A 14,995-nucleotide genomic window follows, 5' to 3' on the forward strand; every position below is an offset into this window, starting at 1 on the left:
ATGCCCCCTCAAGGATACATTGTCGGATGCGTAGTTAACGATAGTGTGTCCTTGATTATATTCATCATGATTTGGTAAAGATAAACTTTTCTATTGATTTTTTTTTTTTTTTTTGTTGATATATTTGGTAAGGAATGACGACGGAGTCTCATTGAAACAAATAGTTTGAAATTCGGATCCTATACTTAGAAGGTTAGGGCCCGTCACAAATTTGGCTTAGCAAATTGCTTTGGTAGTAGGTACGTGTCATATAAGAATTGGACTTAGATTCACTTAAGCCCATTAAAATGTTATTTGTACCCAATTACTTAATCCTCTAAGGTTGGGTGTGCCACGTACATGAGAAGTATGCAATCAAAGCCCTTGAGTTCTTATTTTTAAAGAACAAAACCCATTAAAATGTTTCTGTATTGACTTTTTGTTTTTTTTTTTATCATTCCAACTATCACAAACTGGCACGTACTTCTAACCTCCATTACTTTCAATTTGGGCAATGATTTGGGCTTTAGATGTATTGGGCCACCTCAACCACTTTCAATGTGGCAATGATTTGGGCTTTAGGTGTATTGGGCCATAAGGTGAGAAAATTGCTTGAGTAAGATTTGAATCTTACTAAGCTAGTAAGCCTAGCTTACTATCCTTTTTTTTTACTGATTTTTTTTTTTTTTTTTTTTTTTTTTTTTTTTTTTTTTACGCCTCTGTACTTCTTCTTCTTCACGTCTCTGTTGTGTTCAGCCACTAAGACTCCCATTCCTCTTCCAACTCTACTTCTTCTATTTTCTTATTTCCACTATTTCATCGGTAACTACTCGCAACGTAAACAAGCATATGTATGCATCTCTCTTCTTTTGATTCTACTCAAACACCAACAGATGGTTTAAGAAGGACTCCTCTTCTACACGCGGCTGTTGAAGTTCGTTCGAAATAAGAAAATTTTATTTATTTATTTATTCTATATTCGATGAAGCTTTTCCACTTCATTCCAAATACCAACAGCCAGTTCAAGAAGGACTCTTCTCCTATGAATAGAGCACACGGCTGCTGTAGAGGGTTCTTCATCTACTATTTGTCTCGTCCTCTTTTTTCTTCTTTGCAGATTTTGATGAGGGAACATCAAGGGGCAGCAACAACTTTAGTAAGATTTGAATTGTGCTAAGTTAGTAAGCTTAGCTTACTTTCTATTTTTTTTTTTTTCACGTCTCTACACAATTTCCAGCACGTTGATCATTTAGCTTATCTCTTCTCTTTCTTTAACAAAACTTCACGAATCCTTCTCCTACTCCAACTCTTCTTTTTCAATCCTTTTCTAACACCACCTCTTCTTATCTATTTATTCCCTTTTCTCTTCTCCTATTCTTTTAGTTATTTTTTTTTAAAACACCGTCATGAGAACCAGAAAACAACGCACACCAGCACACCAGTAGGTATACTCTGTTTCCTTCTTTCCTTTCTCTTTCTCTTTTTTTTCTTTATTTAATCTTATTGAGACTCAGCTTTACGAGTCCGTTTCGATCGTCTTCGAAATGGATTTTTTTTTTTCAGACAACTCGATTTCGTTTTCTCTGTCTTGGACGATAGACCCAACATCAACAGCGAAGTAAAATTCTTCTTCGAATTCTTTCTCAACCCATAACACAGACTCTTGTCTTCTTCTTCTAATTAAGAATACGAGGATGAAGAGGAAGCGAAGGTGATTTAGTTGGGTGTACGGGGGAGAAGGTTGAAGAACGAGCATATGAGGCCTCATGTAACTACCCAAAACTTTACCATCAGAGAAGCTTTTGAAACAAAGCTTACAAGTATGTTTCTCTATTAAAATAGAGAACAAGTAAGAAAGTTGCCTATTTTATTTTGTTTTGAAGTGAGGGGAAAAAAAATAGTCAGGAAACTCCTGCCTTTTAAACTTTTAGACTCACAACAGACCCCATATAAGACACCTCGTTGGTCAAACAAGTGTAGTTGAGGATGGGGATTGGGTACAAAGATTTAGACGTAGGGCTTACTTTGAGTCTTCGACTCTTTTACAAGCAACCTATCACATGTTGACCGTGAGCATTTGAAACAATACTTCTTAGATGAATAAACAACCATGATCTTTACCCATAATTGATTGATCAAACATATGACTTTATATCTTTTCTTCTTCTCTTCTTTTTTTTGTTTTTTGTTTTTTTGTTTTTAAAAAAACTCTTCCCATTCTGGATATGTTGCAGGGGCCTTGAAGAGATAGAAGTGTCATGGTTGTGCCGCAAATCAGATTGGTATTCATAGAGTTGTAGTAGATGGTGATAAAATTGGTGATCTACAGCACAAACTATCGGTATCGATTGTGATGCAAGGAGATTACCAACTTTGATCTCGACAACTACTAGTTTCAGTCTTCTTTATCGCATCTCAACAACTAACACCTTCGATTCTTGTTATTGCTTCTCGACATCTTAAAGCTTAACTCTTTGTTATTGCCAAAGGGTAATCTCTCAAACTTACATTTTTTTATACCCTTTGTTCTTGTATACAATGATTTGCAACAGGGGTGCATTGATCAAGAAATTAGGAAGCCATGCTCGTTCGTTAATTTTTATAATGACTATATTTGTTAATCATGCTTGGGGCGAACATTATTGACTTGTCAGAAGAGTTGCGTGATGAGAGATGTACCCGTAGAAGAACCATGCGACGACCCATTTGTCCAGCTAGTTGGCCAATCTCTAGCATAGCTGTTCATCAGTAGTGCTTAGGAGGTGACAACGTCAACTGGCTGACAAACGTCAATTGGCCAGAAAAATTACTTGAAGCAGGATTTGTTCAAATCGAAGAACCATGCGACGATCCATTTGTCCAGCTAGTTGGCCAATCTCTAGCATAGCTGTTCATCAGTAGTGCTTAGGAGGTGACAACGTTAACTGGCTGACAAACGTCAATTGGCTAGAAAAATTACTTGAAGCAAGATTTATTCAAACAGAAGAACCATGCGACGATCCATTTGTCCAGCTAGTTGGCCAATCTCTAGCATAACTGTTCATCAGTAGTGCTTAGGAGGTGACAACGTTAACTGGCTGACAAACGTCAATTGGCTAGAAAAATTACTTGAAGCAAGATTTGTTCAAACAGAAGAACCATGCGACGATCCATTTGTCCAGCCAGTTGGCCAATCTCTAGCATAGCTGTTCATCAGTAGTGCTTAAGAGGTGACCACGTCAACTGGCTGACAAACGTCAATTGGCTAGAAAAATTACTTGAAGCAGGATTTGTTCAAAAAGAAGAACCATGCGCCGATCTATTTGTCCAGCTAGTTGGCCAATCTCTAGCATAGCTGTTCATCAGTAGTGCTTAGGAGGTGACAACGATAACTGGCTGACAAACGTCAATTGGCTAGAAAAATTACTTGAAGCAGGATTTGTTCAAACAGAAGAACCATGCGACGATCCATTTGTCCAACTAATTGACTAATCTCTAAAGCAATTGTTCATCAATAATGCTTAAGAGTGGACAATGTCAATCGGTTGACAAACGTCAATTGGCTAAAGAATCACTTGAAGTAAGATTTGTTCATACAGAAGAACCATGCGACGAGCTATTTGTCCAGCCAGTTGGCCAATCTCTAGCATAGCTGTTCATCAGTAGTGCTTAAGAGGTGACAATGTCAACTGGCTGACAAACGTCAATTGGCTTGAAAAATTACTTGAAGCAGGATTTGTTCAAATAGAAGAACCATGTGACGATCTATTTGTCCAGTTAGTTGGCCAAGCTCTAAAGCAGTCATTTATCATTAGTGCTTAAGAGTGGACAATGTCAACTAGTGGACAAACGTCAATTGGCTAACCTCTAGCGTCATAGCACTATTGAACATGATGGATTTTTATTCATACTCTTATATACTTTTAGTCAATGTGACACAAGTACTTAGTAAGACTTTTTTTTTTTTTTTTTTGAATAAATGTGTTTATTCTTTTCTTTTTCATTGAAATTTCGCAGAGATGGCTAGGGACTCCCTTTCCAAAGGTTTAAGGAATAAGAATCGTTCCAAACGAAGCTTACCGCGTGAAGGTTGGGTAGATGACCATGCAGATCCTTCTCAGAAAGGAAAATGGCTTTGTTTTCCCCATGTTATGATATCTGGTCATTCAAAAGGAGGAAATATTTCATCTATGGAGCTGAAACTTGCAGTGCATACATCGATGACTGGTCCTTTGAAGGCACATGATACAGAAAGGGACACATCACTTGATTTGGCAGCTTTGAGTGAATATCCTTCAACGGTTGACCTACTTCCTGGAGATGAGATTGATACGGAGCGTCAGCCATCTTTATGTCATCCTCCACATCATGATCGAACTCTTAATTGTCCACAGGCTGTTTTGGCACAGAAAATCATGCAACGTTTCACTCGATGGGGTTCGGATATTGAACCTCGAGGCGACATTCGATATCTTAGTGGTTTTTGGGACTGGAGTTTGGATGTGAGCCATAAACTACAAAGCAGAAAGTCGACAGCTTCCCTTGGTGAAGCTATATTTGCAGCTAGTAAGGAGTACAGTCGTCCTAATGGTATGTACCGGGCTTTGTGTGAGTTTTGGTGTCCCGAAACCAATACTTTTGTGACAGGTCGTGGGGAAGTTGGCATTTCTTTATGGGAAATGCAAAAGATTTCTGGGCTTTCTATCACCGGTGAGTATTATGAAGAAGTAGTACCCAGTCTCAATGAACTCATGGGTTGCAACAGTATTTCAGGGCTTCCTCTTTCCTGTCAGTATCTGTTCAAGGCATATGCTTTACTGATTCTTGAAAAAGGGTGTGACTATGTTAGTCACAGTGAGTGGCTTGATTTCTGGTATGTTAAAGCTGAACGAATTTCTAATCCTCGTCTGACAGTAGAGTATAAAGAAAGGGCAAAATCGTTCTACATTAATCGTAATGGCCGTCAATACCCTAGAACAAAATTACAAAGACCCTTTTCTTCTCGAGTTTCTTTGGCTAAGGGGGGTCGTAAGGAGGGAGAAAATCCATTTATCAGGCTCGGTTTTCTTGCAAATCAGAATGTTGAAGATGAAGCTATGACAGCTGCATACCTCTCCTTGTGGTTGTGTCGTTTTATTCTCCCTTGTGAGAATGGTGATGTTATTCGTCCAGGTACTTCAAGGCTGGCAGCATTGATGGCCCGAGGTACTACGTTCAGCTTGGTACCTCCACTTCTGTGTTGTTTATACAAAGGTCTAACTCAGACTTATTGGGGTATGAAAAACACAGAAAGTTGTAGGTGCCTCCACGAGTTATTGTCCCCTTCATTACTTATTTGGGTGGGGTGGACTTCATTTTCCTCGGGGAGTATTTGGTAGCATTGATGCTGACTTTGGACCTCCGTATTTGGTTCGCACAGCTGGTGTTTCCAACTCATACTTTTATTGGGAAGATAGTGCTAAAGATGCAAGGAATCTGATAAGAACCATGGATTCTAGTGATTTTAAATGGTATCCGGAAGAGATTTGGCCGCCAAAAGGTCATAGAAGGATGCGGACTGATGATGGTGATGATCCTTCTGAAATTCAAGCTTTCATGATAAGCTGTCGTCCTGGATTTGTTATGTTTCGATATGGTGATGTTTACGAGGTGGAAATGTATAGCCCTCACAGGTTTGCTCGTCAACAAGGCTTTCGTCAACGTATCCCTGGAACTCCGATTCCTTTCACAAGATCCGTGGATGGGATAGAGTTATACAGTTTATGGTTGTCTTTGACTCAGACCAAAAGTCGAGTCAATTTTTTTATTCCTCCAAAAGTGCAAGACATGAACCGGCAATTTGATAAGAGTTATAGGGATTGGTGGGTTCAAGATGTACTACCTCATTTGGATGCCCTTGATTTTCGTCTTCTTGAAGATAGCGTCTCCGTTCCGAACTTTAATTTTGATGAAAGAAAAGGATTTGAAGATCGTGAGGCACGTCGTGCTTTGCTTGTCACGCAAAAACCTTCTCGAAAAAGAAGAATAGAACACACTAGCATTGATGATACGCAAAATGTCATTGCAGAACGTAGATTGAAATTGCGTTTCAAAAAAATACTGCCGACTCCAACGACTACTCGAACAGAACAGGCCAACATTCTTGGGGTAGATGTAGAACAAGTTGTTCATAAATCAAGTCCCGTTAGTTCTTTGAAGCCTGTTGTTCAGACTAAACCTAAAGATACGAGTGTGACTCCGGATAGGCAAGAAGCTGAAGCTGAGAATGATGTGTCTCCTAGGAAAGGTAACTTTACACACTTTTTCCTTTCTTAGAAATTTCATGTTTTTTTTTTTTTAAATGTATAATCTTTTGTGATTTAATTGATCTCGCAGAATCATCAACCAATATACATTCCATTGCCGATTTGTTCGCCTCAGAAGATTTTCCAATCTTCCCTGCCTTCTCGGGTATGGGAGATGTTTTGAATGTCAGTCATCTTAGTAGAGGGCTTTCGGAATTGATTGCTACTGAAGACCCCTCAAAGAGTGATGGGGACGAGATTTCTTCATGTCCTCGTCAGAATTCTCGTGGCACTCCATCAACTTCCACTACACATACGGCTCCTATCGCATTAGCTTTACCTACTTCCAATAAGTTGGTTGGTTCATCTGTGATTGTTCCGAAGTCACATGGAATGCTTACTGTTTCTACCCAAACTCGACAAGCTTCTCTACATGCTAGTGACATCGACTTATGCGTTCAACAAGCATTACATAGAGCTCGTGATGAATTCCTTCGATCTAGAGTTGAGTTGATGCTTAATATCGGTTTTTCCAACCTAAGAGAATGGCAATCACTTCATATGCCTGCCATCATTTCTTCTCTCAAGGATGCTTTCAGAACTGATCCTATGCCTTTTGCTAACTTCTTCGAATCACTTATAACTGGAGTAGAAGCGTATCTTTCAAGACGAGAGAAGGTTTTATCATCTTTGTCAGCAGATGATAGGGATCTTCAGCTATCTGTCTTAGATCAAGAAGCTCAACTAAAACGTCAATCAGTGGATAGTTTACGTACGCAATTGACTGAAGTTAAAGATAAAGAAGTTGAACTGACTAAACGAGAAGTTGAGATAGAAACTGAGTTGACTCAGATCAGAGAAATGCTACCACAAGTCGCTGCTTCTAAAGAATCTCTTAATACTCAAGTTCAGGAAGAGGAGGAGGCTCTACTTACTGTTGAAGCGGAGTGTACTCGCTTATCTAATGCTCCAATCATTGATGATGATGAAATAGCTGCTTGCGAAGCCGAGAGAGAGTCTTTGAAGAAGAAGTTTTGGAACCTTACTTCTTTATATTAAGTTTTATTTATTTATTTATTTTTTACTGTATAGGACTTAGGAAACTATATCATTGTTCACTTCATTTGAAATTAATAAAATTCCCCCTTTTCCTTATACGAGTATATATATTTTTTTTGTTGATGTGGTTGAACCTGAAGTAACTTTACAGGTTGCCTACGTACCCAAAAACGGGATCAAACCATAACGTAGTTCAGATGGATGCTCTAAGTTTTGCCTAGACCGCCCTCTCGGGTTTTCAATCTAGCGAGCTCAATTCTTTTTTTTTTTTTTTTTTTTTTTTTTTGGTCCGTTCACAGTTTTAACTCATGCGGGTCAGGAGTATCATGTAGTTTAAGCTCGAACGATAATGAGCATTGCTAAACAGTTTAGGCTCGTGCCGAGGAGCATTGTCGAACAGTTTAGGCTCGTGCTGGGGAGCATTGTCGAACAGTTTAGGCTCGTGCTGGGGAGCATTGTCAAACAGTTTAGGCTCGTGCTGGGGAGCGTTGTCAAACAGTTTAGGCTCGTGCTGGGGAGCGTATTCTTTCAAGCATAGTATCTTTGAGAATTTCCCGTTATTGGGCCAAGACGTAATCCTTCTGGTGTTAAAGAAGATATGCACCATTAGTGTATACTTCTTTCACTACATGAGGCCCATCCCATTTCGGATCAAACTTCTTTCCAGAACGGTGTGAGAGGATGATTGGTCGTTGTACAGCGAGAACTAAATCGCCAACTTGAAAAGAACGTGGTCGAACTTTCTTATTGAATGCACGTGACAAACGGGCTTGGTAACATTCTAGCCGTTGTTGTGCTTCCAATCTTTTTTCGTCCAATGCTTCAAGTTCAGCCAGACGTAACTTAGCATTCTCATCGCAGGTCAAACCTTCTTGAATCGCAATTCTTAATGAAGGTATCTGTCGTTCCAATGGGAGAACAGCTTCAACTCCATAAACCAATGAGTAAGGTGTGGCTTGTGTGGAGGTGCGGTATGAGGTTCTGTATGCCCATAATGCTTCTCCAATTCGTTCATGCCAATCCTTTTTCGATTTTGAGACAACCTTCTCAAGAAGCTTGCAAAGAGTTTTGTTGAAGGCTTCGGCGAGTCCATTTGCTGCAGCGTTGTACATTGTAGAACATCTCTGCTTAATGTTGAACTTCATGCAGAATTGATCCATCAGCGTATTGCTAAAAGATTTCCCATTATCTGTCATGATATATCGTGGAATGCCGTAACGGAAGACGATATTACTTTTGATGAAGTCAACAACCGTTTCTTTCTTGACCTCTCGAAGGGGAACTGCTTCTGCCCACTTAGAAAAGTAATCTGTTGCGGCGAGGATATAGAGATGTTGCCTTGAAGATTTTGGGAGTGGTCCAACGACATCAAGTCCCCACCCGTCAAAGGGCCAAGATGCGATTGTAGGATGCAATGGCTCCGGTGGTTGACGAATGTAATCTCCATGAAATTGACAAGCTTTACACCTCTTTGCATGGTTTAAAGAATCTTTCACCATAGTTGGCCAGTAAAATCCCATCCTCTTCAGACTGTGATGGAGTTTCGGCCCTGACTGATGTGAACCGCACACTCCAGAGTGTGCTTCTTCTAAAGCATCTCGGATTTCATCATCTCCGAGACATCTCATTAAGATATCGTCGAAAGAGACGGTATAACTTATCGTTGAAATATAAAAATCGAGGTGCCCTACGACGTATTTCGATTTTATGCTTTAAGTCGTCTGGCAGCTTCCCATGCTGTAGATAGTCGATAAGTGGCTGTCTCCAATCTTTGACTTCGGCTATTTCGATGATGTTTGCTTCATGCGACTCGCAATTTTCTTCTATCAAAGGAGGTAGTACCCACCTATGGCAGATAGGGATACTCATTGTCTCTCCCTCTGGCATAGCCAAACTTGCAGCAAGACTAGCTAAAGCGTCAGCCTGCTTGTTTTCGGCTCTTGGTATGTGTTTGATGATGGTATCTTCAAATTGACTTAGAAGTTGTGTAGCATACTGGTGATAAGGTACCAATTCATGTTTCGAACGTCATACTCCGTTGAGAGTTGATTGATGACAAGTTGTGAGTCCCCATACACATAGAGTTGGTGTAACTTCATCTCTAGCCCGAGTTCTAAACCAATTATCAACGATTGGTATTCTGCAACATTGTTTGAACATAGTTTCGTCAAGACAAACGAGAATGGCAATACTTCATTTTGTGGGGTGATAAAAATTACACCTGCCCCCGCTCCATCTCTTCTAGCTGCGCCATCAAAGAACATTCTCCAAGCTGGAAGCACATCAATAGAGAATACTTCTTCGTCGGGCAAGTCGTGAGACAATTCCCATTCAGCCGGAATAGGATGATCAGCAAGAAAATCGGCTAACGCCTGCCCTTTTATAGCCTTTTGAGGGATGTAAATAATTTCAAATTCTGATAAGAGAAGGGCCCATTTAGCTAGTCTTCCCGACAAGACTGGCCTTGTCATGATGTACTTGAGTGGATCAGCTCGCGCAGTGAGTCGGATTGTGTGCGACAACATGTAGTGCCGGAGTTTCTTTGTGGCAAAGATGAGCGCTAAACATGTCTTCTCGATGGGTGAATAGTTTACTTCTGCTCCAACAAGAGTTCGACTCAAGTAGTAGAGTGCACCTTCTTTTCCTTCATCATTTTCTTGAGCCAACAATGCTCCTAGTGACATTTCTTGTGCACTAATATAGAGAATCAGTGGCCTTTCAGGAATTGGTGCAGAAAGAACGGGAGGCTTGAGAAGATACTCCTTGATGCTTTTAAGAGCATTCTCACAAGCTTCATCCCATTCAAATGATGTATCTTTCTTCATCAATCGACTGAAGGGATGACAACGCCCAGCTAAGTTTGAGATGAACCTACGAATGTAGGCAAGTCGACCTTGTAAACTTTTGAGTTCATGAATGTTCTTTGGTGCCGGCATTTTTTGAATGGCTTCAATTTTTATTTCGATCGATTTCAATACCACGATGCCGAACCACGAATCCCAAAAATTTACCTGAGGTAACTCCAAAAGCACATTTTAATGGATTCATCTTGAGCTGATACCGCCGTAATCTGTCGAAGGTATCACGTAGATGTTGTAAGTGATCTTCTCTTTTCTTGGACTTTACTACTAGGTCGTCAACGTAACATTCGACTTTGTCATGTAGCATGTCATCAAAGATTTTCTGCATAGCTCGCTGGTAAGTGGCACCAGCATTCTTAAGTCCAAAAGGCATAACTTGTAAACAATATATACCTTTTGGGGTACGAAAGGCTGTAAGCTCTCGTCTTTTGGCGACATTCGAATTTGATTGTAACCAGAAGATCCATCCATGAAAGACAAAGCTTCATGTCCTGTGGTTGCATCAACCATAAGTTCTATGATTGGAAGCGGAAAATCGTCTTTTGGACATGCATTATTCAAGTCGCGAAAATCGACACATACTCGAATTTGTCCATTCTTCTTTCTTACCGGAACTATGTTGGAAATCCAGGTTGGATATTTTACTTCTCGGATGAAGCTAGCTTCTATCAACTTGTTGACCTCTGTCTCAATTTGTGGTATCAACTCTGGTCGAAAACGACGTTGTGCCTGTTTTATTGGGCGAACTCCGTGTTTAACTGCGAGCTGATGAACAGCGATCTTTGGATCAAGTCCTGGCATTTCTTTGTAAGTCCAAGCAAATACATCTCTATACTCTTGTAGCAACTTGAGGTACTCAGATTCTTCATGCTGGTTTAGAAGAGTACTGACGAACGTGGGTCGCGGCTCTTCAATTGTCCCAAGATTTATTTCTTTTAGGTCGTCGACAGTGGCCTGTCCGCCTTCTTCAAAGATCGGTGGAGCACTTTCCAGTTCTTCATCTGACGAAGTAGAATCTTCTTCAGGGAATTCCTCAATGGTAATATGATTTACAGAAACAACATCTTCAGAATTGTTTGTTCCAACAGCTGAAGTTTGGTTGTTACCCGTTTGGTTTGTGAGGATGATGGTGCGTCGCTTCACAATCAATGCATCTGATATCGAGACTTCTAAAGCTGCTTGTTGTCGTTTCATGCGAGATGGAATAGCGCTATGCAAGCCACTACTATCTTTATGCTCCATATGTTTATTCATTGCTTCGGTGATGTCGTGATTCTCTTCGTATTTTTACTCCAACCTTTTGACCAAGTCTAGATAGAGCAGACGCACGAGATTTATGAATTTTTACATCATGACGATCATCTAAAGCACCCAATCGATCAAATACCGACGTGGTCGAGATGTGGCCACCAATTCGATCAAAGACCGATATTCGTGAACTGGTGTTTTCTTCTACAGACTCATCGATGACCTCTACTGTAGTATGTTGTGAAGAAGCCGTCTTCATCTTAGAAATTTTGATTGGAGCTCTGACGTATAACCTAGTCCCGCTCGTGTGAATGAAACTTTTTCTCCAGCTCGAACGAGTTTGACTTGTGTTGCAGTCAAACCATGAATTTGATCAGTTGGTAGTAGTTCGCCCAATCGTACGGGTTCACCTTTTCCATAACCAGCAATTTCGAATAACTTTGAAGTTTTAGGACCGAACCAACTTTCAGACTCAACCTTCGCGATGCTGTTCGTGATTGATGTAGCTGGGATAATACTTTTCACGGGTGTCCTTACTACGTAAGATTTTTGGAGAGGTGTAACCGGAAAGGTTAACTCTTCTTTCAACGTCTCCAATTCGATTTTAGAGACAGGAAGTTTAGTCTTTGAAGAAATCTCTTCGAAAGGTGATTGTCCCGGCTTCCGTCTCGATTGCGGCACGTAACGAAGCATTGGGGTTGGCAACACAATTGTGGATGACGCGTCTACCATTGATTGACTCACCTCGACCTGTTGAGTTTCTGGTTCTTGTTTCTTACTACGTTCTTTCTTAAGCGGAGGACCGGGAGAAATCTTATCGGCGTCATTCATAGCATACTTTCCTTTGTCAGGTTTTTGCTTACTCGAAGGAGGTACCGAAACTGGAAATGCTTCTTGAATGACATCCCCTTCAAAATAGAATTTTGCATCTGCAAAATACGTTTCTGCCTTGTCAAACGGTTGATCTTCGGCTATTACACGTTTCTGCACACCATCTTGGTAATACTTGAAGCATTGATGTAATGTGGATGGTACTACTCCAGTTTCATGTAACCATGGTCGACCGAGAAGAGAAGTGATAAGTAAGTGAATGAAGTTACAATCAATCACGTGGAAAAGCGCTGTTGACTCCAAATCTGCAATAGAGAGCTTGACTCTTATCATGCCAATCGCTCTTTGACCTCCCAAGTTGAAGCCCTGAATCATCAACTTACTGCGAGCAAGTTGATCCGATGAGATGCCAACCTGTTTCATAGTACGAATTGGCATGATGTTGAGCCGCAGAACCACAATCCAGGAGGATTCTTTGAATTTTAGTTTCCCTCACATAACCTGTAACATAAAGAGGCCTATTATGAGGTCGAGACCCTAATTGGAGATCCTCGTCAGTAAAGGTGATTGTGGCCATACACATACTGTCTTGTGTGGATTTACGTCAGGTTGAACTTCCTATTTTGAATTGGTCGAGCTTTGCTTTGAAGTAAGCTGAACTTTTTGGAATTCACTGGACAAATCCAAGTCGACTTGCGAATCTTCTATTTCCGAAGTGCTATTGTCTTTCTCAGTCTTTGATCTCCATTACTGGAAGCAGTAGGATGTTCTTCGGACCTATTACCGACATCATCTTCTAGCACTTCTGCTTCTACTTGATGACATGAAACCGTGCAGACTTCCTTTAAAAGCTTCTTGGGTAAGAATTCTAGAAGTGTGACTGGCACACGAGGAGGTTGCTGAAGGATGTCTTCGGGATCTGCAGGTGGAACTCGGAAAGCCTTCTTCTTTGTTGCTTTCTTTCGTTTCTTTGACCCTGTACTTGGTTTTGACTTTCTTCTATTTCTCTTTGGCTTTGGAGCAGAAAGAGTTGGCATGTATGTAGGACGTCTTTTTCGACAAGTGACAACCGTCCACCCTTCGTCGTCGACTGAAGTAGACTGTGAGATACTCGACTTTGAATTTGAAGCCGAATGAGATTGTGGTCCTTGTTGAATTGAGGTAGGAAATGTGATGATTTTTCTTTGATATGGCCTTGCCCCCAGCGTGGGATGGGCCTTTTCAACATCGGAATGTACGGATATGAGTTGTGATGGTTGAAGTAAAATTTTGGTGATTTGAGGAGATGGAATCTGCGTAGCATACTGACTTGTCAAGAGTATTGGATCAAAAGATCCAAAAGTGACAGAGGTCATGTTGGAAGTAGCAACATTTTCGGCACAGTCAAGTTCAATTTTCCCTTGACGTGCCAAATCCATGATTTTCTCCTTGAAGACGAAACATTTTTCAATTGGGTGACTAATCACCCTATGATAACGACAATACCTCGGATCATTGTTGCGACCTACTTCTTCAGGTCGTTTGGATATTGGAAGTTCGATGAGCTTTAACTTCAGTAGCTCTTCGAACATGCCCAAGACATCAGCATCAGGAAAAGGGTACTCTTTTGCCTCAAGCTCTTTGAGAGTTTTTCCAAGCTTTTCCTTTTTCTTGTGTTGAATCAGCTCGTGGCTGATCTTCTCTTCTTTTACCTGTGATCTTAACAGGTTTGCTGGTAGTGGTAGACAAGACTTCTTTGGTTTTGAAGGACTTGCCATCCTTCTTTTCTTGCCTTCGAGGCTCGCTTGGTCGTGGAGTCTGATGCACAGCTATACTCTGCTCCATGTCGTGGGCTCGAGTAGCTAGCTCTTCGAAAGTATGTGGCTTGATTCCTTTTAAGATGTAAAGGAGTTGCCATGCATCCCTTGAACACACATCTCGATCGCAGAAGATTGGGAGAGTCGATCCATACAGTTGAGGGAAAGATTTCTCCATCGTTCTATGTACTCAATGACTGGTTCATCCTTCCTTTGTTTGACGGCAGCAAGCTCCACCATACTTACTGTTCTTCTAGTGCTGTAGAAGCGGCCGAGAGAACACTCTTTCAAGTTGATCCCAACTGTCTATTGAGTTGGGTTCCAAGTCAGTGTACCAATCAAACGCATTGCCGCGGAGGGAGCGAACAAATTGTTTCACCATGAAGTCTCCGAATGTACCGGCGTTGTTGCAAGTTTCGATGAAGTGGGCAATATGTTGCTTTGGATTGCCTTTTCCTTCGAACTGTTGGAATTTTGGTGGTTGATATCCTGCTGGAAGACGCATTTGTTCGATACGTTGAGTGTAAGGTTTGGAGTAAACCAATGAGGACTGTGGCATGCCCCCATACTGAGCACGAATGGTGTCAGTAATCATTGCTTGCAGTTGTTGAACGGAAAGCGAAGCAACAGAGCCTTGTGGTGGATCTCGAGTAGCTTTTCGTGAACCAGAATAGTCTGCTCGTTGTTCCTCTTCGTGCGGAGCCATGTATGCTTCAGGGGTGAATCCTGGAGGATGTGAGGGTCCAGCACTCGACTCATTCTCTTTGTCTTTCTGTTCCAAACGGCTGGCGAGAGTTGCAATTTGAATATCTTTTTCTTCCATTGCTTTTGTTAACTTGTTTGATGGTGTCTGCCATCTGAGCAACTTGTTCTTCCATCGTTAGTGCGCCAGCTGTCATTACTGCTCTGATGGATGTGTGAGTTTGTGACGGAGAAGTGATCGATAAAGATCTAGATG

The 14,995-nt window shown here is 41.0% G+C and overlaps 1 protein-coding gene across 1 annotated transcript; it reads left to right on the forward strand.

Annotated features, from left to right (window-relative positions):
- Positions 1–6: 6 nt before the first annotated feature.
- LOC147387293 (uncharacterized) lies at positions 7–7,767 on the forward strand. Its single transcript, XM_086421536.1, has 4 exons — positions 7–2,469; positions 3,976–5,180; positions 5,248–6,244; positions 6,334–7,767. Exons 2-4 carry the CDS (start codon positions 3,978–3,980, stop codon positions 7,299–7,301), a joined length of 3,168 nt encoding a protein of 1,055 aa, XP_086277662.1. The 5' UTR covers positions 7–2,469; positions 3,976–3,977; the 3' UTR covers positions 7,302–7,767.
- Positions 7,768–14,995: the final 7,228 nt, after the last annotated feature.

The sequence above is a fragment of the Akebia trifoliata genome, chromosome 13, assembly GCF_017979445.1.
Source record: "Akebia trifoliata isolate Shusen 1 chromosome 13, ASM1797944v1, whole genome shotgun sequence".
Lineage (NCBI taxonomy): Eukaryota > Viridiplantae > Streptophyta > Magnoliopsida > Ranunculales > Lardizabalaceae > Akebia > Akebia trifoliata.